This window comes from Entelurus aequoreus, linkage group LG02, assembly GCF_033978785.1.
Source record: "Entelurus aequoreus isolate RoL-2023_Sb linkage group LG02, RoL_Eaeq_v1.1, whole genome shotgun sequence".
In the NCBI taxonomy this organism is placed as follows: domain Eukaryota; kingdom Metazoa; phylum Chordata; class Actinopteri; order Syngnathiformes; family Syngnathidae; genus Entelurus; species Entelurus aequoreus.
This window is the reverse complement of record NC_084732.1, coordinates 79,182,181-79,204,988: the sequence shown is the minus strand read 5'-3', so window position 1 is coordinate 79,204,988 and position 22,808 is coordinate 79,182,181. Positions and strand designations below refer to the sequence as shown.

At 37.9% G+C, this 22,808-nt stretch overlaps 1 protein-coding gene across 1 annotated transcript in view; it reads right to left on the bottom strand.

Annotated features, from left to right (window-relative positions):
- Positions 1–22,808, bottom strand: part of ttc17 (tetratricopeptide repeat domain 17) — a 41,722-nt gene that overhangs the window by 18,781 nt on the left and 133 nt on the right. The window contains exons 1-16 of the mRNA XM_062033146.1: positions 22,663–22,808; positions 17,883–17,972; positions 16,213–16,382; positions 14,852–14,963; positions 13,077–13,208; positions 11,949–12,058; positions 11,691–11,838; positions 10,781–10,920; positions 9,470–9,630; positions 9,090–9,211; positions 7,186–7,338; positions 5,956–6,071; positions 5,682–5,838; positions 5,492–5,563; positions 5,139–5,363; positions 2,570–2,789 (exon numbers count right to left, since the gene is read on the bottom strand). The exon at positions 22,663–22,808 is cut by the window's right edge and continues 133 nt beyond it. Of these exons, the coding sequence (XP_061889130.1) occupies positions 2,570–2,789; positions 5,139–5,363; positions 5,492–5,563; positions 5,682–5,838; positions 5,956–6,071; positions 7,186–7,338; positions 9,090–9,211; positions 9,470–9,630; positions 10,781–10,920; positions 11,691–11,838; positions 11,949–12,058; positions 13,077–13,208; positions 14,852–14,963; positions 16,213–16,382; positions 17,883–17,972; positions 22,663–22,808 (2,274 nt within the window). The remainder of the gene's footprint in view (positions 1–2,569; positions 2,790–5,138; positions 5,364–5,491; positions 5,564–5,681; positions 5,839–5,955; positions 6,072–7,185; positions 7,339–9,089; positions 9,212–9,469; positions 9,631–10,780; positions 10,921–11,690; positions 11,839–11,948; positions 12,059–13,076; positions 13,209–14,851; positions 14,964–16,212; positions 16,383–17,882; positions 17,973–22,662) is intronic.

Genomic DNA, 22,808 nt, shown 5'->3' with positions numbered 1-22,808 from the left:
GCAGGTCAGCAGCAGGAAGCATGAAGTGCTCTAAAACTTGCTGGTAGACGGCTGCGTTGACCCTGGATCTCAGGAAACAGAGTGGACCGACACCAGCAGATGACATGGCACCCCAAACCATCACTGATGGTGGAAATCGAGGTCCCAGAGTCTGGAGGAAGACAGGAGAGGCACAGGATCCACGTTGCCTGAAGTCTAGTGTAAAGTTTCCACCATCAGTGATGGTTTGGGGTGCCATGTCATCTGCTGGTGTCGGTCCACTCTGTTTCCTGAGATCCAGGGTCAACGCAGCCGTCTACCAGCAAGTTTTAGAGCACTTCATGCTTCCTGCTGCTGACCTGCTCTATGGAGATGGAGATTTCAAGTTCCAACAGGACTTGGCGCCTGCACACAGCGCAAAATCTACCCGTGCCTGGTTTACGGACCATGGTATTTCTGTTCTAAATTGGCCCGCCAACTCCCCTGACCTTAGCCCCATAGAAAATCTGTGGGGTATTGTGAAAAGGAAGATGCAGAATGTCAGACCCAAAAACGCAGAAGAGTTGAAGGCCACTATCAGAGCAACCTGGGCTCTCATAACACCTGAGCAGTGCCAGAAACTCATCGACTCCATGCCACGCCGCATTAACGCAGTAATTGAGGCAAAAGGAGCTCCAACCGAGTATTGAGTATTGTACATGCTCATATTTTTCATTTTCATACTTTTCAGTTGGCCAACATTTCTAAAAATCCCTTTTTTGTATTAGCCTTAAGTAATATTCTAATTTTGTGACACACGGAATTTTGGATTTTCATTTGTTGCCACTTCCAATCATCAAAATTAAATGAAATAAACATTTGAATGCATCAGTCTGTGTGCAATGAATAAATATAATGTACAAGTTACACCTTTTGAATGCAATTACTGAAATAAATCAAGTTTTTCAAAATATTCTAATTTACTGGCTTTTACCTGTATATAGAGCCACCAACACCAGTTTCAAATTAGTTGCCTAATTAATGAATTGGAAAGAAAATTTTATGACAGTAGCGTATGTGTGTGGCCGTGAGGTGAGTGACGTCAGTGAGTGTGTGGGCGATAGAAGAGAGGGAGCGGTAGCGTGAGTGCCGGCGGGGACTAGTTTGTTTTGTATTATTTTGCAGTTTATTGTCAAAATATACACTCCCATTGTCCAATTAAATATTTCCAAGATATTTCTTTATTCTTAGACAGCGGATTCCCTTCCGTGATTGGTCATTTCTATGGACACAGAAATGACGTCACCTAAAATTCCGTTTACGGCACATAGTAATGTCGTAATTCAGCTCTGAGTGTGACACTTAAGATTCAGTCCTACACTTCACTGAAAGTGTGAGTAAGACGCTTGATAACTAACTTTTAAGTGCAGCTTTCAGCGAAGAATTTATTTACTCTTAAGTCAACTCTTAGCAGACTTCTTAGGAGTAATTCTAAGAAGCTTGATAAGTACGGCCCCTGGACAGAGATTTTAAGTAGAATTCATAAGTCTTCTATTTATGCTAGACACAGCCTTATTCAATTCAAGCTAATACATCGTACCTATTATACCAAGGTCCGGCTGGCTAAGATGTATGACGGGATTATGTGATCGGTGCCACTAGTCTCCAGCTAACCTAATGCATATGTTTTGGCTTTGCCCATTTCTGTGCAGTTAATGACCTGAACTTTGTCTTTTGAAATTGGCGAAAAGATCGAACCGTCATTTTCTCTTAGCAAATCCAGAAATAACTCGGTAGCATTTGCTGAGATAGGCTCCAGCAACCCCCCGCGACCCCAAAAGGGACAAGCGGTAGAAAATGGATGGATGGATGGCATTTATTACTCTGTTGGCTCGAAATTCATTGTGCTAAATTGGTACATACCCACTGGATTAAGAGAAATTCTTTATTTGATTAAATTTGAGAAAATTAGACGGATCTCAAATTTAAACCCCTTTTGAAAAGTAACTGAAAAGTAGATAATTGATGAGCCTTTTGTCTGCTTTTGTGTATTGCCGCACCGTGTTGTTTGTGAGTTACTTGTTTGGTGGAGAAAAACATTGACATGTGTTTGATTGTGTTTCTGGACTGTATATGTCAAAAAGCCAATAAACAAATGTTTAACAAAAAAAAAATCATCACAATATTCGTCAGTCAGCCTGGCAATCATCATGAAACATTATCAACATTTAGACAGTGGGCCAGTTTGTGCTGCAGTGGCCAGTTTGTGCTGCAGTTCACACCATGCAGCATTAGTAAAAAAAAATAAAAAATAAAATAAATAAATACAATTAAATTAAAAAATTAAAATAAAAAACAAACATTTGTTTGTTAATGTTTACATGATTGAAGCCGGTCACTGCAGAATTCTCCAAATGATCACAGTTATGGTCAGTAAACATATACCGGTATATAGTTATCCTCTTGGTTTAGTGGTAACACTCCCACAGACCCCCTGATGTTGTAACTTCTGGTGGTGTTCCTAAATATCATAACTAAAACTTATTTCTGGATTGTTGCTTTTTTGTTGGAAAGAAAAGAATACATCAAAAACGTTGTATCAGTTACTCACGTGAGCAGGGCTGTTGATTTGAAAGATTGTAAAGGACGGGGTAGAACTGCAGGCAACGCAGAAGAGGTATGCTGGCGCGGCACTGCTCACAGCCAGCAAAAGATGAGGAGGAAGTGGAGGAGGAAACGGCTTTCGCCAGGGTGTGGCGATACAATGTCAACGCTCCTGTCACATTGCCCTGTGCCAAATGCAGGCTTACCAGGCTGAGGAGGGTGTGAGGCTAAGGGTGAACAGAGAGAATTGTTAGAATACCAAGCAAGTTTAACATATACACACAATATTCAAGGTATAGTGGAGTCTAGTAAATGCGTCCACTAATCCTTGTTTCTCCCTAAACCTAAAAAACAACAATGAGCCAAACAATACAAATCTACTTAAGTTATATCAGAAATGTAATATTTACATGCTGAATTAAATCAGTTCAGTGTAAATTGTGACTTACAATGCACAGCTTAGGGCTTTTGAGACTTTTTAGCAAATTTGACTTCCTGATTGCGGTCAATCAAAAATAAAAAAAATTCATAAGATTGAAAATGTCTCACAAATTCCAATTCAATTCCATTAATTTGAATTCAGGTTGCAAACAGGAGGAATACTTGTAATGTAAATTCAAATGAAAGGAAGTACAATTTATTTGAAATTCCAACTGATCATTTTAAAGCATTCAAGAGTCATGCTTTACACACAGTAGGCCATATTTCATATCTACTGTTTTACATATTTCATGTAAATATTATTACTATGCACTTCATGTGCATATTATTATTTTGCTTACAGTCAATGTTTTTCATTAACAATTAGGAACAAAAGTATCATATATCAAAAATGTATAGTAGTACCTCAACTTACAAGCTTAATTGGTTATGTGACAGAACTCTTAACTCAAAATGTATCTCAAATAAACCTCTCCCATTGTTATGTGTTGAAATCAATTGGTGCTTGCCTCCTCACCAAAACAGCACTATCTTGACATGCCTTTTAAAAAGAAAAACAAACTTTTAATTAAGAAATCCTGTACAAAAATAATCAAATAGAATGTGCTACTAACAACTGCAGTAGTTATATGAAGTAAAGTCATGTTTTTGATTAATTATTTTTTTTATTCAATTAATATCTGCTTCTTCTTCTCAGCACTGTCCTTCACACAGTCTTTATTCCTTCCCATGGTTGGACAGACAAAGTTAAGTTGATCTCTCACCTCAAGCTAATGTTAGTGAATAAGATCAAATGTTTTCGACAGATTAAAATTGCCAACAAATGGTAGGGATTCTTGTCACTGAAATTTTTTAGCCGAGAGACAGCTATTATCTCAAAACACTCTTAAGTTAGAGCACTCTTGAGTTGAGGTACCACTGTAGTTTGATGTCGTATGACTTTCAATTTATGGAAAATGGTAGAAAAACACCCAATTGCCCATTATTCTCTACTTTATTCAAAAAGGTTACCAAGCCATTTTAATATTTTGAAAGCTTGTGTTTAAAAAATAGACGGTCAGAACTAATTTCCGAGGAAAAAAAGGTTCAAAATGGAGTCAATTTGTGTTTCATTGTTTTTTAAGTATTTTTAGTACTCATGCCAAAATATTTCAACATTTTTCTGTTATTTGGCTATTAGGAATTTCTCTTAATTGTTAATAAATTAATTCCAATTCCTGTAATTCCATTTCAACGTCATGTGGGGTGGAGCCAATTTAATTCTGTTGCTTCAAACTAGGCCTGGGCGATAAAACGATTTAATCAATAAATTTGATTGTTTGTTTAAAAAAAGGCAGCAGCACAACAAACTTTTTCCAGCCTCTAAACCAACGCATCCAGTCAAGTAGGGGAACTACAAGTTTTTATGAGGCAAACAAGAACATAACAACAAACGAACTTCAGCTAAAAATAAGCTTACTGTAGTAAACACATTAACAGAAGGTACCATGCATAATAAAAAAGAGGCACAGTGGAAAACGTTCACAAAAGAAGTTGTTTCGCTACAAATATGGTGCCCAAACAGTGAAAAAGCCAGCGTTTATCCACCCATTAAAACTAGAGACCTCCTAATGCCATTTTTCTTTTAGAAGTATTTTATTCAAGACACAAGTTTTGCCTCCCAAAGGAAGCTTTACAGTATATTTAATAACTTTATTTGATTAGACCAATTCATATTGATCAATATTTGAGCAAATTCATCACAGAAATTATGCCAGAATTAGTTTAAATAGCTAAATTTAATCTGTTTAAGTTTGTTTTTTTCAAGTATATATGTTCTAAAAAGAACTAACTTTATACAATTTAAATGCAGTGTATGCAGTGCCATTACAAACAAATCAAATCAAACAACAAATAAAAAAAAAGTGAAACTTGTGATGAATTATTTGTATTCATTGGTTTCTTTAAAAAGTAGGAAAAATAAATCAGACAAATATTAAATAAATTTTTTGTGAAAAGATCTGAGATTACATTTTTAGGCCTTATTGCCAAGGCCTACTTCAAAATAATTGAATTGAAATCCCATATTTTGCACAAGCCTGGTGCCGAATAACGACTGTGACTACAGTCTTTACAGACAAAGAATGTGCCTCTACCTCAGTTGCATTGAGAGCCAGTGCGTCCTCCAGCAGTGCTATTGCGTGGGTAGTCAATCCATAATGTAGCAGCAGGTTAGCAGCATTGGCAAGGGGCAAATGGCGGTGAGAAGGCGGGGCTGAGATCAACACTTGGCGCAGGCACTGAATGGCCAGGCTACCATTTCCTTGGGCCCGCCAGAACAGAGAGGCCTCATTGTGGACCCGCCAATTGGCTATTGTGTCCTACACAAACAAATAACTTCCTTATTACAGCAATAATTGGCTTCAGAGAGTTGGAGCCAAGAAGCTAGGAATACAAGTGTAAACATACAAAAAATGAGTGATGGAGAATAATAACTATGCTTGCTTACTTGTTTCATTGCTTCAGCAATTCGACCACCAATTTGCTCCATTGTCCAACCGCCACTGCGTGACTGCAAAATCTGTAATCGAAATCAATGCTACTTTGAGGGCACTTTTTCACACTGCTGAAAGATACCATGCTCCTTTGACAATGTTTTTATTTTTAACAAACACCCACAAATACAAGCAGACAAACACCTGGAAGGCAAACGGATCTGGCAGCTCTTTTTCTTCCAGGAGCCAGTCTAGTGAAGCAGGCAAGAGGGCAGTATTTACTTGGGAGACGGGACCACAGACTGGCAGGCCCAGTGCCTTAGGAGAACTATGACTCAGATAGAGTAAGGTTGCCTCAGAGCTGAATGTAGAGAGAGAGATTAATTGTTTTATACAATATTATTTTTTCTGTTAAAAACTCTTGAGGCACAGCCATCTACCCACAAAAACAATCTTAAAACCATAAATGTGTTCTTGCCTGTGGCTGTTGGTTTCATGTAAAAGGTGATAAGTTGGTAGCAGGTGCACAGGGGGGACACTTGGGTATTCACTGATGCAGTCTGTCTTCAGAGGCCACAACATCTTCTGCACTTTCTACAAAAAAAATGTTTTTTTTTTCCAGGAAAATCACTAGGTTAAGCAGCAAAATGTCAATTTTGTTAGTGCCGTCAAATGATAATTTTTTGTAAATCTGATTAATCACACTTTTGAGTTTGGATTAATTCTAATTAATCACAGTAAATTACTTGCTAACATAATTCAAGTCAACCTAAAAAAAATGTCAGAATGTCATACACAAACTTTTGTAAAATGTTTTACCGGTACTTGAATGTACTCAATGTGTTTGCTCAAAACACAGTAAAATTATTATCTAAATTCTGAGCAATGAGAACCGATTTGCAGTTGCGAGCCATTCGTATAAGAGCTGTTTTGTATGCACATGCAAATACAGCATCACCTGCCTGGCAACTAGACTAGAAAATGAGTCACATCAAAGAAAACAGCAGCATTTGGAATTACTTTATTATTTATACTTTGAAATTGTATTTACCGCTATTCATTTTTATCCACTTTTCTGGGTAATTGTTCTGATGTGTAAGGAGGTTCAAGCGTACACACACCAGGTAGGGTAATACTGTACACTTTTTTATTCATGTTTTTATTGTGCTGCTATCTCTATATACGGTAAAGGGTCTACCCGAAGAGTATTGCTCGAGTCTGCCATTTTTATTCAGTTGTAGTACAATGATGTAGTTAATAAGGTCCTTCCTTTTCTCTATCCCCTTTGTTGTGGGGCGACTGGATCGTACATGCAAAAATGTTCCACTGCTGCCATTTCTAATACAAAGTAGTGTCTAGTTGAACCTTATATTTGTCAATAGACTCGGTATGGAAGCAATAAAAACTATAGCATGACTGCAGACGCAGGCGAAGGGGGCTTGGCCGAGAGGAGAGCTTTGCCATGTAAAAAAGACCTCCCACTGATAGTACGTACAGTCAGAAAGCAGCTTGAAGATGGTCTGTAAAACAATCTATGCTAAATTTTGACCAAAGCACCATTACATGTTATGTAGACCACAGGGAAGTGGTTTAAATGTAGTGGAAAAAAATCATAGTATGTCCCCTTTAATAGGTTCTACAATTCATCAAACAACACCCACATCGTAAGTAAAAAGTGAATACAGCAATCCATTTTAGTTATCCTTGCCTGTGTGTAATCATGATGGCTGCCCCAAAGTTCGGCAACAGGGTCCTGGTCACCTGATACAGAAGGATGGAGCTGGGGGCTGCGTGATGTCAGGTTGGAATTGCGATCTGACACAGTTGCCACACTGGATGCTACCGATATTGCTTCGCCCGACTACAAATAAAGAAAAAACATTGCAAATATCAAAGTATCACTGCCGTTCATTTGTGCTGTAAAAAGTTTATTTGTGCTTTTAAGGTTTTTAAGTAATTCTCAAATGCATTTCAAGACCAGTGATGTCAACTACTTTGTCCAAATCTCACAAAACTTGTCCCAAACGTTTGTGCTATTTGTACTGTAAAAAAATATATATATTTGTGTTATTATGGTTTTAAATAATGCCATCCATCCATTTTCTACCGTTTGTCCCTCTCAGGGTCACGGTGGTGGCTGGAGCCTATCCAATGTTTTATTATAATTCACATTAGTAGTGGATTTATACAGATATGTTTTTTGACACCAGAAGCCAGCAAAAAAGGTATGGGGCAAGTTTGGAGAGATTTGGACAAGGTGGAATGGAGCGGGGGCTGCGTGTAAATATTAACAAAACAGTAATGACATTAAAACCATATTAGCACAAGTGTTTTCGTTTTTTTCATATCACAAACCAGAACAAGTTTGGAGGGATTTGGACAAAACGTTGGGCTGTGTGTGAATAATAAAATGTTAATTCAATTAAAGCCATATTAGCTACACAATGTGTAGCTGCTGTAAGGATGAACCAATATGTATGTCCCACAAACTTGTTTTGTTTTGTTTATTTATTATCATTATTTTACTTTTTTGAAGAAAGCAAATTTTTGCCACTAGTTCAACTAAGATACTGTATGTATTTTTTTTTAATCAGGTCTATGTACATTTGTTCCCTCTAAAAACTCCAATAGAAATTGTGTTCAAAAAAACATAACCACACAAATGTTTTTCTGACAGCACAAACAAATGGCTGTGATATTTTAATACAGTGAACCTTGATTTACAAACTTAATTTGTTCTTGAACGTGGTTCGTAAACAGAAAAGATCATATAGTGAAGCAGAGTTCACCATAAGAAACAATGTAAATATGACTAATTGGTACTAATCTAGACAAAAGTCCATATTTTAGTGAAAGATTGCACACGTTCAACACGACATAATAATAACGACAGTGTATATCAAACAAAAATAACAACGGGGTGATGGATAAATTTTCTATGTAATAAAAAAGTCAAAACAACAACAAGTTGCTCTATACTCTGCTATGCCTACACACCCACACACAAGAGTCACTATGGTACCCTCAAAAAAAAATCACAAAAATCCTTAACTTCAACAAGCATATTGCTACAATGATAAACATAAAAAAACTAAACAATTACTTCACATTAAGAACTGCAGAGAACTGACGAGAATCAGACAGAAGGAAGGGAAAGGAGGTGCATAGGGGAGCCGTACATGTCTGCATGTTTCAGCTTTGAAAGAGCGAGGGGCCGCTTTGGAAAGAGAATAGATATTGTCTTCTCCTCTGCTGTGATATAATTCTTCACAGCAATTCCCTCCTTCTTTCCACACTGGTCTGTTGAGATTTAGGACTATTATTGAATTAGCAAAATGAACCAAACTCGTCAAAATGCGAAAAAACAAAGACGTGACTTCTGCACAGCAAGTAAAGTGGAAGGCTCCGCCTCCCAAACAATGTTTGCCCTGATTTAATGCCTGCAGGCGTCTAAATGAAGCGTTCGTTCACAGAGACATATTTGGCTTGATCTAAAAGCTTGCAAATCGAAAAGTTCACATATATAGGGCTTCGTAAATCGAGGTTCCACTGTATTTGCAAAGACAAGGGCGGCCAGATTCACACAGGTCATATGTTAACATAAGGACTTACCTGAACATATTGAACAAAATGGACATGTTCATACAGGTCACCACGGTGATAGGGTACAGGAAGATCGTAGACGCAGAAGAGCCAGTGCTGCTGTTGACCCAGTATACAACTTTGATGGTTCCCTGAGCCACCAAATTTGAAGACAAGAACATTTTTAGTATGAAAGCAAAGGTCTGTATGTCAATACAGTCTTTAATCCACCACAAATGGTCTTATTTACAGTACGACGACCCATTTATATCTTAAAACTGTATTAATACTGGTCTCCACCGTAATCATACATATGTTCTTGTTCTTCAAAGACAAATCCCTCTTGAAATGCTTAAGATGAATATAACTGTAACCCTGATGCTTATCCCGATACTGTATTTGCATCTTACCAAATTGAGCTTCTTTGGCCATTTGGGTCTCATGAATAATGTTGTGCAAGATCTGTTCTTCCTGCAGAAGCTTGTGTTTGTCTAATGCCTCCTGCTGGCGTAGGTAGTGGTCATGCTGCTTTTGGTACTCCTTAAGCTCATTCAGGGTTCGCTGCAGTGATCTACACATACATCAATGAAGGAACAACTTTAGAAACAAATTGTAGTCTTCCTCGTCATCATCTGCATTTCATCATTGCTCTCTTAAAAATCTATACATTGGTGAAAAAGTGGAGGAAAAAAACCTATTAGAATTAATTCTGATGCGGGCATTGGCCCAAACTCATTTCTGAACACTAACATGCCATAGTTATCACACAGTTTTGTAAATACATTTGACTCTGGTTCTTATTTTATTACATTCTGAGTACCGTAAATTCCGGACTATAAGCCACAACTTTTTATCCTACGCTTTGTACCCTGCGGTTTATAAGACGGAGCGGCTAATCTATAGATTTTTCTTTGCTGACGGCAATGGTAAAAATAATGTAATAAAAATAACAAGCAAAAACACAGACAGGGTGTGTTATTGTTTGTGCTATGGTGCTATATTTTGGACGAACTCACTCAATGAAGGTGCTGCAGTGTCTTTCCATTTATCCGTAGTGCTTTTTTTCCCAACCAGAGTGCTGTTCAGTCTTCTAGCCGTACTCAAATGGATTCTTCATTCATCACTCCAAACAACATTTGTAAGTTTTACAGAATAAATAAAACTGTTTATACTTACTAAACCATCCCATGTGTGGTGTCTGTAGGAGTGGTTTCCTGCATATTTGTACGTGCTATCGTAATGTAATGATGCTATCGTTGTTAGCATTAGCTAATATGCTAACACGTTTACGACTGTCTGTGTTAGTATTATTAACTTAAAACGGCATTACTTTTGTATAGTTTCCGTTTCACAAATTCCTCAGTAAACTCACCAAGACGTCACCATGAATTAGTCTGTTTAGCTGATTGGAGAGCTGGCCTCCGCAGCTAGTGGGTCCATGACGCTTACTTCTTTTTGTTTGATCAGCCGTTTGAATGCCGTGTTACAGGCAACGCTTGGAAACAATTAAAGTATGAAATAAAGATTTAGCAAATCTTACTGTGTGAATAACTCATTTCACAACGTATATATCTGCGGCTTATAGTCGGGTATGGCTAATGTATGGAAAAAATATTTTTTTCTTATACAATTTAGTGGGTGCGGCTTACATCCTGGTGCGCTCTATAGTCTGGAAAATTTGGTACATATTGTGAAGACACAACCAATGTGTGCACCAATACCTGTGCTGGGCTTCTAGGCGCTGCTCAAGCTTTTGCTGGCAGAGCACGGCATGCTTCCTCCTCAGGGCCAGCTCAAAGCCCGGCTGGGCCTGTAATGCCTGCTCATAACACAACACTGAGTGGTTGTATTCCCCAAGCATCTGGTTGGATAGAGAATGTAGAGACATACACTTAACTACTATATATGAAAGAGGACAAACAATTAAAAAAATACAAACAAGGTTGAATGATTTATATCTAAAATACATACAGAAGATCTATAGTAGATATAAAATAGACAATACTATTGGGAAAGATATTAAACGTTGTATTGTATCTGGCCTTTTCGAAATATGCTGGGAATGTGTCATGCTACAGAACCTTTTAAAAGGCACAAACAGTTAAAACTAAATTTGAGATGGCAAATATTTAGTTTTAAATTACATTCAGTGTAAAGTTCTGTTTTACATACACGTATATCCAGTGCTTTAACCCTTGTGAAGACTATACACACTTACTCTTCGGATTCAAAAGGGATTCGCTCGTAAAAGTGTTATATATCAGCAATAAATAACTAAATGTGTTTACTATCAATGCTTCAAATCTTCAGAAAAGTGAGAATTATTGGTTTATTTAATGGAATAAGCATAGTAATATACCAGAATTACAGTCTGTTAAAAATATAAGTTATAATGAGAGTTAATGGAGCCAAAATAGTTTTTAAGAGAAAGCGTGTATACTTTCTATTTATATCCTATTCTAACAACATTGTAATCTAAAACAAAAAATTTGGGGAAAAAAACTCCCTGGCAAATGTTTAGACCGTTTACCTTCAAACTGACATTCATATCACATAAGGAGCTTAATTCTTGTTTTGGGCCTCAGTGGTGCACAAAGGTTAATACTGTAATGTGGCTTCTTTTGAACTCACAGCATAAATGTTGGCCAAAGTATAGTGGCCAGTCAACAGGTCAGAGGTTAGGTCTAGGGCTGCGTGAGCTAGAATTGCAGCATCTGCTGAGAAATGGGCGCGGTGTAGGATGTTGGCCATATTAACCAGGGCTACATCCTTCTGCTGCCTGATAACACATTGAAACAGGCGAGAAAATGTGACCATGTGTGGAAGCTCTCATACAAACACAATAAAGTGAAAAATTCTGCGGGGACCGTTTAATGAGACTAACACTACCTTGGTGAAAAGTGCAGAGCGCGCACTACACAGTCCATTGCCCTCTGAGGCTCGTTCTTCATACGCCAATAGAATGAAGCCATGTCATACAGTACCCACGATGAGGAATTCTGGGACAAACAATCAAATAAACATGATCATTGCGATGATTCATTTGGCTTATTATGTGGACCTTCTTCAAAAAAAATTACAAGGATAGCATTGCTTTGGTACAATGTTCACACATTTGACTTTGATTGTCGCTCTCGAAAAAATGGCAAATTGGTCTCAACTACAGTATATGCATGTAATCTCAAGATGGATACGGGCATGGCTCGGCTGGTAGAGTGGCCGTACCAGCAACTTGATGAGGGTGCCGTGTTCGATTCCCGCTTCCGCCATTCTAATCACTGCCATTGTGACCTTGGGCAAGACACTTCACCCACCTGCTCCCGGTGCCGACCACACTGGTTTAACTTAAGGCTGCAACTAAAGATTAATTTGATAATCGATTAATCTGACGATTATTACTTCGATTAATAATCGGATAAAAGAGACAAACTACATTTCTATCCTTTCAAGTATTTTATTGGAAAAAAACAGCATACTGTTACCATACTTATTTTGATTATTGTTTCTCAGCTGTTTGTACATGTTGCAGTTTATAAATAAAGGTTTATAAAAAAAATTAAAATACTAAAAAAAATTTAAAAACTTAATAAATTGCCTCTGCGCATGCGCATAGCATAGACCCAACGAATCAATGACTAAATTAATCGCCAACTATTTTTATAATCGATTTTAATCAATTTAATCGATTAGTTGTTGCAGCCCTAGTTTAAAGATGTAGATAATTGGTTTCACTATGTAAAGTGCTTTGAGTCACTAGAGAAAAAGCGCTCTATAAATAGAATTCACTTAAATTCACATGTAGTATAAATGCAAAGTATTAAAATGCAACTGTCAGTTAAATAAGAACATTACACGCTTTGAATCACTAGAGGAAAAGCGCTATATAGACAGAATTCACTTCACTTTACATACAGTATAAATACAAAGCGTGAAAATGCAACTGTCTGTTAAATAAGAAAATGACATGCCTGTGTTGAAAAAGTAAAAGAAAAAAACTTGTGAAGATACAAAGCTTACCTTTAGCAGTGCCTGGTGGATGCGATGGCCCACCACATCTATACTACGGCCCAGTTTATGTGACAAGGAACTAAAAATTGGATCCTCCTTTGACAGCAATGGGAAGGTAAGATTTGCCCTCTCTTGAACACCCTACAATATGAGACAATACAATCAGAAAAGGGAAACTACACAGCCACAGCACTTAAATAACAAATTAATTCCAATAATAATACTAAGCCCCTGAAGCCAAAACAATGTTTTGTGTTCAAGAAACACAGGTAATAAAAATGTTTCCTTTGTCAAGAGAGATTATTGTGTACAGTGGTAGTAGAACACAATATAAATATATTGGCATGCAGACAGAGTGGAAAATTCCATTAGAAATCCAACAAACATAAAACACTTGCTTGCTTAAGAGTTTGGACTGTCAAACCAGTTTCCAAGCATTTAAATAAGGTCATGTCACACACAGATAATGAGGTACTTTATGCTTGTATGGGCTTCGAATGCTGACAATTGTGGCCAATGTGATCCATCATAGACGGTAATTTTCATTTGTATAATATTAATGTGGCTCTGTCTAATGCATTGCCAAATATCAACCAGTCATTGATCAAACAAAGCCATCGCTTGTCATAAGACAAGCAAATGGGGTTGCAGCAATATTCTGAAGTTTGTGCTAGAGATTTTTTTTAATTGGAATGTTTTAATCGCACTTCATTGTGTTTATTATGATCTCGAAGAATGCAATATGTCAATATTCTATGAAAAGCTCTTCACTTGCCCTTATTTCCAGTACTTAACTGGTTATTATAAATGCTTAATTTCTAAGAAACACCTCACACTAGGATATTGCTTGTCAGTGATTCTCAAACTAGTGATACGCGGGCTCTATCTAATGGTACGCCATATAATCAATTAAGTAATTAGTGTTTCATTTTCCTATATTCAAACACAGTGTTACAGTTCAAACTGTGTGTAATGTTACAGTGACAACAAATATTATATATAGTTGTTAAATAAAACCTCTGCCTTGTGTTTAACAAATACTTAGGTCTACTGTGCTACTGTGTTTTCGTGTTGGCCATTATAGTGGTATTTGGAGAACCAAGAGTTTTCTGAGGTGGTACATGGTGAAAAAGGTTTGAGAACCACCTGGTCTTTGCGTTGTATGAATCGATAAATAGCCAGTGACAACAATTAATATTTTTTAATTGATACTTATTTTTGAGTGGTGTTAAAGCTGTGTTTTTTGATTAATGCGAGAAAATTATGATCCTAGGTTAAATGTTACTGATGTGCACATTGATACTGAAATAATGATACCGCCGATACCAGATCTTTATGCTCTAATATTGATTCTCAAATCCTAATATCAATACCTGTGATACTTATATTTGAGAAAATGTACATCATTACCAGGAACATAGAGTAAACTAACAAAATAATTGAAAATAAACAGTAAGTGTATGCATCCTTTTATTGTAGGCTGTTTTTTTAGACAGTATATACAGAGTTTAATATAAATAAGGTAACACATTCAGTGCAGAATAACGCCATAATTAGTTTCGCCCTGTGATTTTATATCATTTGAAGATGATTCCCCAAGACCAGCAACACTTGGAATAAACTATGTTTTAAATTTTACCAGACATATTAGGTATATTTGCAAAAAGTATCTGATCGGTATCACCAATACCAGCCTGAATTTTACTCGGTATCGGATCGGAAAGAAAATCAGTGGTATCGCACATCAAATATTGCAATTAAATGTAACTGATGACAAGACTAACCCTGAGATGCTGGAAAGCATGGATACTATAAGGTAGTGGAAACACTTTTGCACAGTCTGGCTTTTGTAGATCTACAGGCACAGATGACAGTGAATCCACATAGTCTTCAGGGCTGCAAAAACAGGAAGGAGGAAAAATAAAACCAATTGAAAAAATGCATGAGGAAAGTTGTGAATGAAATCAATAACAAAAATTCACTTGAAAGTAGGGGTGTAACGGTACACAACAATTTCGGTTCGGTACGTACCTCGATTTAGAGGTCACGGTTCGGTTCATTTTCGGTACAGTAAGAAAACAACAAAATATACATTTTTGGGTTATTTATTTACCAAATTTGCAAAATCTTCCACCAAAAATATTTTTCTTAGTGGAATATTTGATGTGAAGTAATCGGAACCTTGGATAGGTCAATAATTCATAATAACATTGATTTTGATTCAATATTATGTTTTGAGCAATGACAGTTTGAAAGAAAAAAAAACAGCTTTGTTTTATTAGTCAACATTGCAACTTTTTCTAAATTACATTTAACCTTTAAGCTTTTTTATTTCACTTTTGTTATGTTTTTGTTTATTTTAATAGTATTTTTAGAATGTGCCGTGGGCCTTTAAAACATTAGCTGTGGGCCGCAAATGGCCTCCGGGGCACACTTTTGACACCCATGCTATAGATAATAAAAAATGTAATCTGATAAATCTATGGATAAAAAGCAGAGCCTGGCGACGCATGCGCGTTTATCATAACTCTCTCGCTCTCTCTGTCTCTGCCCCTCCCTCACGAATGCTGCTGCGCGCACAATTTGTTTTGTTTTTAACCCTTTCTTAGCCCTGAACGTACATTGAAAATACACGCAATCCTAACTCAAAACGCCGGACATTTGAGGCATTTAAGAAACTCCGCCCTGACAGCTCCGCAAAAGAGGACATGTCCGGTGAAAAGAGTCTATCCTAGCCCGTTAGCTGCTAGCATGCCGTGTGTTGTGCCTCGGTGTGGATTTATTACACAACGTACGTTACGCTACTTAACATGTCTGTGTGGAAACTCGTTCGGTACACCTCCGAACCGAACCGAACCCCCGTACCGAAACGATTCAATACAAATACACGTACCGCTACACCCCTACTTGAAAAACTTGCATTTTTTAGAGAAATAAGTAAATATAACAAATGGCTTAAAACCAATAAAATGTGTTTTAAGATTAACAGTGACACTTCTGTTTATATTCATCTAAATTGCTATGCTACATTTTGTTGACTTAGACGCCACCTGGATCCTCCACATGTCAGATGAAAAACTGAAAAAATAGCATTTGTTAAATGTTTTCTGCGTAACGGGAAACCATTGTCCTTCTTTGGATTTACCGGATTTCTTTACTCTCTAAGGAGACGTAAGTGCTATCATACAAGTCGAGGTCCCCCAAGGGTACTTTGGCCAAGATGCAGTCTGAATCCTCTTTGTAGTGCCGCTGCTCCAGGCCCGTGTCCCTGTCCTCATTCTCCTCAATGTGAATCTTCTGTGCTACTAGCTGCTTCTGCACAAAGGTAAGGCAGTAAGACAAGAGTGAGAAGACTGAAGAACAAAAATGTGTACGCTATAATGATACTAATGACTAAATCATGCATACATGCATCAGGAAAATACTTCCGAGTAAAACTGTTTCTTCTAGAGTGGAGATCATTGGTCCAATACTCACTGGCTACAACATTGGGTACACTTACAAAAATCATAATCATATCCAAAGCAAACGATGTGGTGTATCAAATATCTTGCCTTTACAATAAAACAAGTGTACCTCAACTTTGGAAAACCTAACTTACGATGTAATATCAGATAGGAGCTGTCTCTCAGTTTTTTGTCATGCTTTAAGTTACGAGCATTTTCACCAACGGTTGAAGTAGTATTTGTAACAGGGCCATTTGAGCAATAAAGAGTTAATATATTGTTACATGTTGCTCCTGCTACACGAAAAACAGATAAACGGCTGACGTGCGCGTTTAAGCGAGGCTCAGAAAACAACACAATCCCGCCCTTAAAAAACATTGAAACTGAGAAACGACAAACATTTATCCATGACAATATTGAGAAGCTCCAGATGCTATGTTTGGCATGTTTCAGTTTGTTTTTCGCCACACAGCAGAGCGTTGACTGTGACATACCAATCATCATTTGTACCACAATAACACTACAGTCTGCATTGATTAAAGCAAGTTATGACAGACTGAACAACACATAACTTCGTCGACATCAACTTTAACAACCCCCCCACATCCGACTGTGACGACAATGCAATATGAAGTCTAAACAATAAACCGTTGAATATTAAGAGTATGTGACAGTTCGACTCCTCCCTTGTTTACTTCCCTGACGACCTCCTTAAAATTTTGTAATCAATAAGAAACATCAAGCATCTAAAACAAGGCGAAGTGTGGAGAAAGTGTTTTGCAGATCACCCATCTTGCACTGTAATGGATTTATATGTTATTTTAAATTGTATTTAGTGCTTGAACGTGTTTTTTTATGTCCACCATGTTCAATGTGTGTTATGTGCGACCGTGCATTGACTTTATTTGTTGGTAATAGTTAATTTATACCACGTGTGGCAAAAGTTGTTTGGATCAGGTAATATAAATTGATGTTCTGCATATGTGCCTTCCAATTGACACTCAAGGTCAAGAGGGTGGCAATATCACTCCGATTTGTATGTGGCTACTAAATATAGGCAAAAACATGCCGCAGGCCAATCTTCTTGTTAAATTTGTGATGTCTCGCAGGCCGCACATGGCCCATGAAACTGTAAGGCATGATGATAAAAATTGTAACAAATAAAGGCTTGATATATCTCACTTTGTAAGTTTTGAGTTTATAATACATGAAGTTGAATTGCTGACATGAATGAACTTTTGCATGACATTCAATTATTTTGATTTTCACCTGTACATACAACCGATTCTGACGAGACTGTACGGTTAGTTGTAAACAAATTACAGAATTTACACAGACAAGATATTTATCACAGTCACAATCGCCTCACCTCCAACTTTTTGAGGTAGTTAACCCGAGACTCCTGTCTCATGAAGATCACCACGTCGTGCGGATGCTTGAGATTCAAAGGTGAATCTACCTGGAACAGATGTAGATTACACAAACCCCCAGTCATACACTAGGTTAATGTTTAAAACGCTTGAGACATGGAGACTGACAAAACTGATAGAGCATGGGCCTCTACCTATAAATCTTGTATTTTTAATTAAACTGTTCCTAAAGGTACCCTGTTATTGTACAATATTCACCGTAATACAATACTCAGTCAGTTCTCTCGTTATGAACAAGTTCTGTTCGTTGACAGTGATATAGTCAAGATTTAAAATGCACGTCAAATCTTACAGCAAATTAAAATACACATAGATCAACTTCGAAGTAGGTTTGTGCGATTTAGATGGTATACGATATCAATTTAATGGATAAAGCTTTTAATACTATCGTTATATCGGGATAATGCATGTTGATGACACATTCGGATTGACAGAGACAAGTGAACCAAGGAGTCCTCGGCGCAATGTAGCGTCCTTGCTAGCGAGCTAGCGGCTAATGTCCCTTCACAGTGCAGCTTTGAAATCACTAATCCTCCCCTCCATGGCGGCAAATAAACTGTGTTTCTTAGAAGCATCATTATCACTGGAGGACGATGAATATCTGAACAGGCTACGCTACACATTGTAGGAGTATAAAAAATGCATAGCTAACCGCTAAACTAGAGGTCTTGAAATAGTGTGGGCGGATTGACACAAGTATAGTATCAGTCTATGGTAAATGCTACAGTTATTAAATCTATGTTTTTTTATTATCTCAAAATAGTTTGTAGTTTTTTTTAATGTTCAAAAACTCAGGAAAAAAGAGCCAATTGTAGTTGTGTTATTTTGCACAAGTATCGACTTCATTATACAGTTAGTATGTAATATAAGGGAATAATGAATTAATATAATAATCATAATAATTGATATTGTAACACTGCCACCCTGTGTTGTTGTCAGATTACAGTTGTGATGAAAAATGGAAGCTTTTATTAACCCTGAAAGAATTAGGGGTGTGAATTTTGACAATTCCATCCAATTCTCGATTCAATCTGGTTCTCTCTCGCAATGCATTAATTGGTATAATAATTAAACTTACATTATTCAAAACAGTTTAGAGATTAGAAAAGTGATTTCTGGTTGCATAAAGATATATTTTTTTTTAAATAAGATTTTTCTTAAAGAAAATTTAAATGAAAAAAAAAAAATGAATAAGAATAGCGATCCTGCAGCACGGTGAAAGAGGGGTTAGTGCATCTGCCTCACAATACGAAGGTCCGGGTTCGATCCTGCGCTCGGGATCTTTCTGTGTGGAGTTTGCATGTTCTCCCCGTGACTGCGTAGGTTCCCTCCGGGTACTGCGGCTTCCTCCCACCTCCAAAAACATGCACCTAGGGATAGGTTGATTGGTAACACTAAATTAGCCCTAGTGTGTGAATGTGAGTGTGAATGTTGTCTGTCTATCTGTGTTGGCCCTGCGATGAGGTGGCGACGTGTCCAGGGTGTACCCTGCCTACAGCCCGAATGCAGCTGAGATAGGCTCCAGCGACCCCCCTGCGACCCCAAAAGGGACAAGCGGTAGAAAATGGATGGATGGATCCGGATGTAAATTGATTTTTTTGCACCCCGACGTAGTATTACCCAAAACTGTATCCAAACAACAGAATAAGTGGACTAGTGGTTAGAGTGTCCGCCCTGAGATCGGTAGGTTGTGAGTTCAAACCCCGGCCGGGTCATACCAAAGACTATAAAAATGGGACCAATTACCTCCCTGCTTGGCACTCAGCGTCAAGGGTTGGAATTGGGGGTTAAATCACCAAAATGATTCCCGGGTGCGGCCACCGCTGCTGCTCACTGCTCACCTCACCTCCCAGGGGGTGATCAAAGGTGGTGGGTCAAATTAGGGCTGGGCGATATATCGATATACTCGATATATCGCGGTTTTGTCTCTGTGCGATATAGAAAATTACTATATTGTGATATTTGAGTATACGTTCTCACACAGCTGCTTTTAGCTGCAGGCATTACACTGCAGACTCTTCTCACTTTGTTGTCTCTCCTTCTCACAGAGACGTAAAACAAGCACACCGTCTTACATACGTCACATTCGTATACGCCCTCGCGGAGCAGAGAGGTAGCTGCACAGGTAATGTTAGCTGTGGTGCGAGTGGTAATACGAGAGAAAGAAGGTGTGAATCTGGTAACAAATGAAGGATAAATTAATTCCCAAGAAAAACAGTAGGGGGTCCATCGTCTGGCGGTGGTTTGGCTTCAAGCGGGAATATGTCGAACAGACAACCGTAATTTGTCAAGTGTGGAGCAAAAGCGTTGCTACGAAAAGTAGCATCACTGCTAATATGTAGCATCATTTGAAAAGTCACCTGCTAGAGAATGAAGAGTGCTTGAAACTCCGCATGTCAACATCTCCGTTCGGTGCCACACCAACAAAATGCAGAGGCAACCATTTTCACATCAACACCGTATGAAAAAAATAGTCAACAACAGAAGGAGATAACGTCCGCAGGACATACACTATTTGATTTCCTATTATGCAGCTCATTTTTATTTGACAGTTATTGAAATATCTTGTGTGACATCATGCACAAAAGTGCACTTTATTTGTTTTAAACTATTGTAGTGGCGTTCTGTACAAAAAGTGCACTTGAACTTAGTGTTGTTTTGATATGTCATCTTAGTGACATCCTGCACAAAAGTGCACTCATAGCTTGTTTTAAAATGTCTCTGACAATCTTGCACTTTCTGTTTTGAAATGACATGAATGTTTGTGCCACTGCTTAATGAATACAGTTTTGGTCAATTGACTTAGTTCCAAAATCATGCACCTGGGGATAGGTTGATTGGCAACACTAAATTGGCCCTAGTGATTCTGATTTACATTTCGACAGTCACATCAAAAATAATCGCGATTCGGATGTCTTTTGATTTTTTTTGTGCAACCCTAAGTAACATATTTCCTAAAAATATTTTAGATTATGATTTACATTTCGACAGTCACATCAAATCAGTAACAAAATCGGCCTACTATCACCTCAAAAATGTAAAAAGACTTAGAGGGCTCATGTCAGCTCAAGACTTTGAAAAACTTGTACATGCCTTTATTACCAGTAGGCTAGACTATTGTAATGGTCTCCTTGCAGGTCTTCCCCAAAAAAAACTGTCAGGCAGCTACAGCTTGTTCAGAACGCTGCTGCTAGAGTTCTAACAAAGACCAAAAAATGTGAGCACATTACACCAATTCTTAAATCCTTACATTGGCTCCCTGTACATCAGAGAATTGATTTCAAAATCCTCCTGCTCACATATAAATCACTACATGGTCTAGGGCCGAAGTATATTACTGATATGCTCCCACTATATAAGCCCTCTAGATCACTAAGATCTTCTGAGACCAGTCTGTAAGCGGTTCCAAGAGTAAACTCAAATCAAGGGAGAGCATCATTCAGTCACTATGCAACAAATAGCTGGAATAAACTTCCTAAAGATGTCAGACTTTCCCCAACTCTGACTACTTTTAAAACTAGACTGAAGACTTTTATGTTCACCTTAGCTTTCAGCTAAATCTTTTAACTTTTAACGTCTGCACTGTTTTTATTTTTATTGTCTGCATTTTAATTTTGCTTTTATTTTCTTTCATTTCACTTTGTTGTCTGTGAAGCACTTTTAGTCTGCCTTGTGTATGAAAAGCGCTATACAAATAAAGTTGCCTTGCCTTCTGTGTGAATGTGAGTGTGAATGTGAGTTTGAATGTTGTCTGTCTATCTGTGTTGGCCCTGCGATGAGGTGGCGACTTGTCCAAGGTGTACCCCGCCTTTCGCCCGATTGTAGCTGAGATAGGCTCCAGCGACCCCCCTCGACCCCAAAAGGGACAAGCGGTAGAAAATGGATGGATGGACTTAGTTGTGATTTCTCTCTCTGCATGAAAGTTTAAAATGAGCATATATTATTGCAGTACGAACAAGAATGTTTTAATGTAGACACATAGAATCATCATACTGCTGTGTTTATAAGCATCAAGTGTTCATTCAAGGCTAAGGCAAAATATCGAGATATATATTATGTATCGTGACATGGCCTAAAAATATCGAGATATTAAAAAAAGGCCATATCGCCCAGCCCTAGATCAAATGCAGAGAATAATGTCGCCACACCTAGTGTGTGTGTGACAATCATTGGCACTTTAATTTTAATAAATGTGTAAATGGACCTGCGTTACAGAAAAACGTAACCAGCTATGAACAGCAAATTAGCAGGTAGATTAATAATTGTTGTGAGAAAATAATACAACTGGAAATGACACAATAATAATATCGCATACGTAAGTCTAGTGACCCGCTTTGAAATGGCTTTATTGTCATTTATACACCAAATAATTTATCGCAAGAGGCTGCAATATATATCACGATATAGACTTTGAAACTGTCGTAAAAAAAACTGCGAATTGTCAAGTAAAACCAGAAAGTAGTATCGCTAAATTACCGTAAAGAGACAACAACACGAGCATAACAGATGCTGACAGGGGCCCTTCACAGTAATGGTCATCTTGACCTCTCTCCCATAAATACGCCTTTCACAGATCGTCTATGAGAGTGCGGGATTTATTCCTCGGTTGGTGGGGGGAAAAACGAATAGCACCGAAGTGTGTCCACGATCAAAGCACAACATTTGTTACTGACGATGCTAACGAAATAGCACTAGAAGCTAGCCATAGAGCTGTCATACTTGCTGTTGTATTTTCCCGTCTTCTGTGACCACCCAGTGGGTCGTCGCCCCTCCAGAGTCCACTATCAGTATGCAGAGCAGGATGAAAATATTCCCCTGGAATAATGTTTTTCGCGAACAGCTGACTCGGCAGGGAAAGGAGTCCG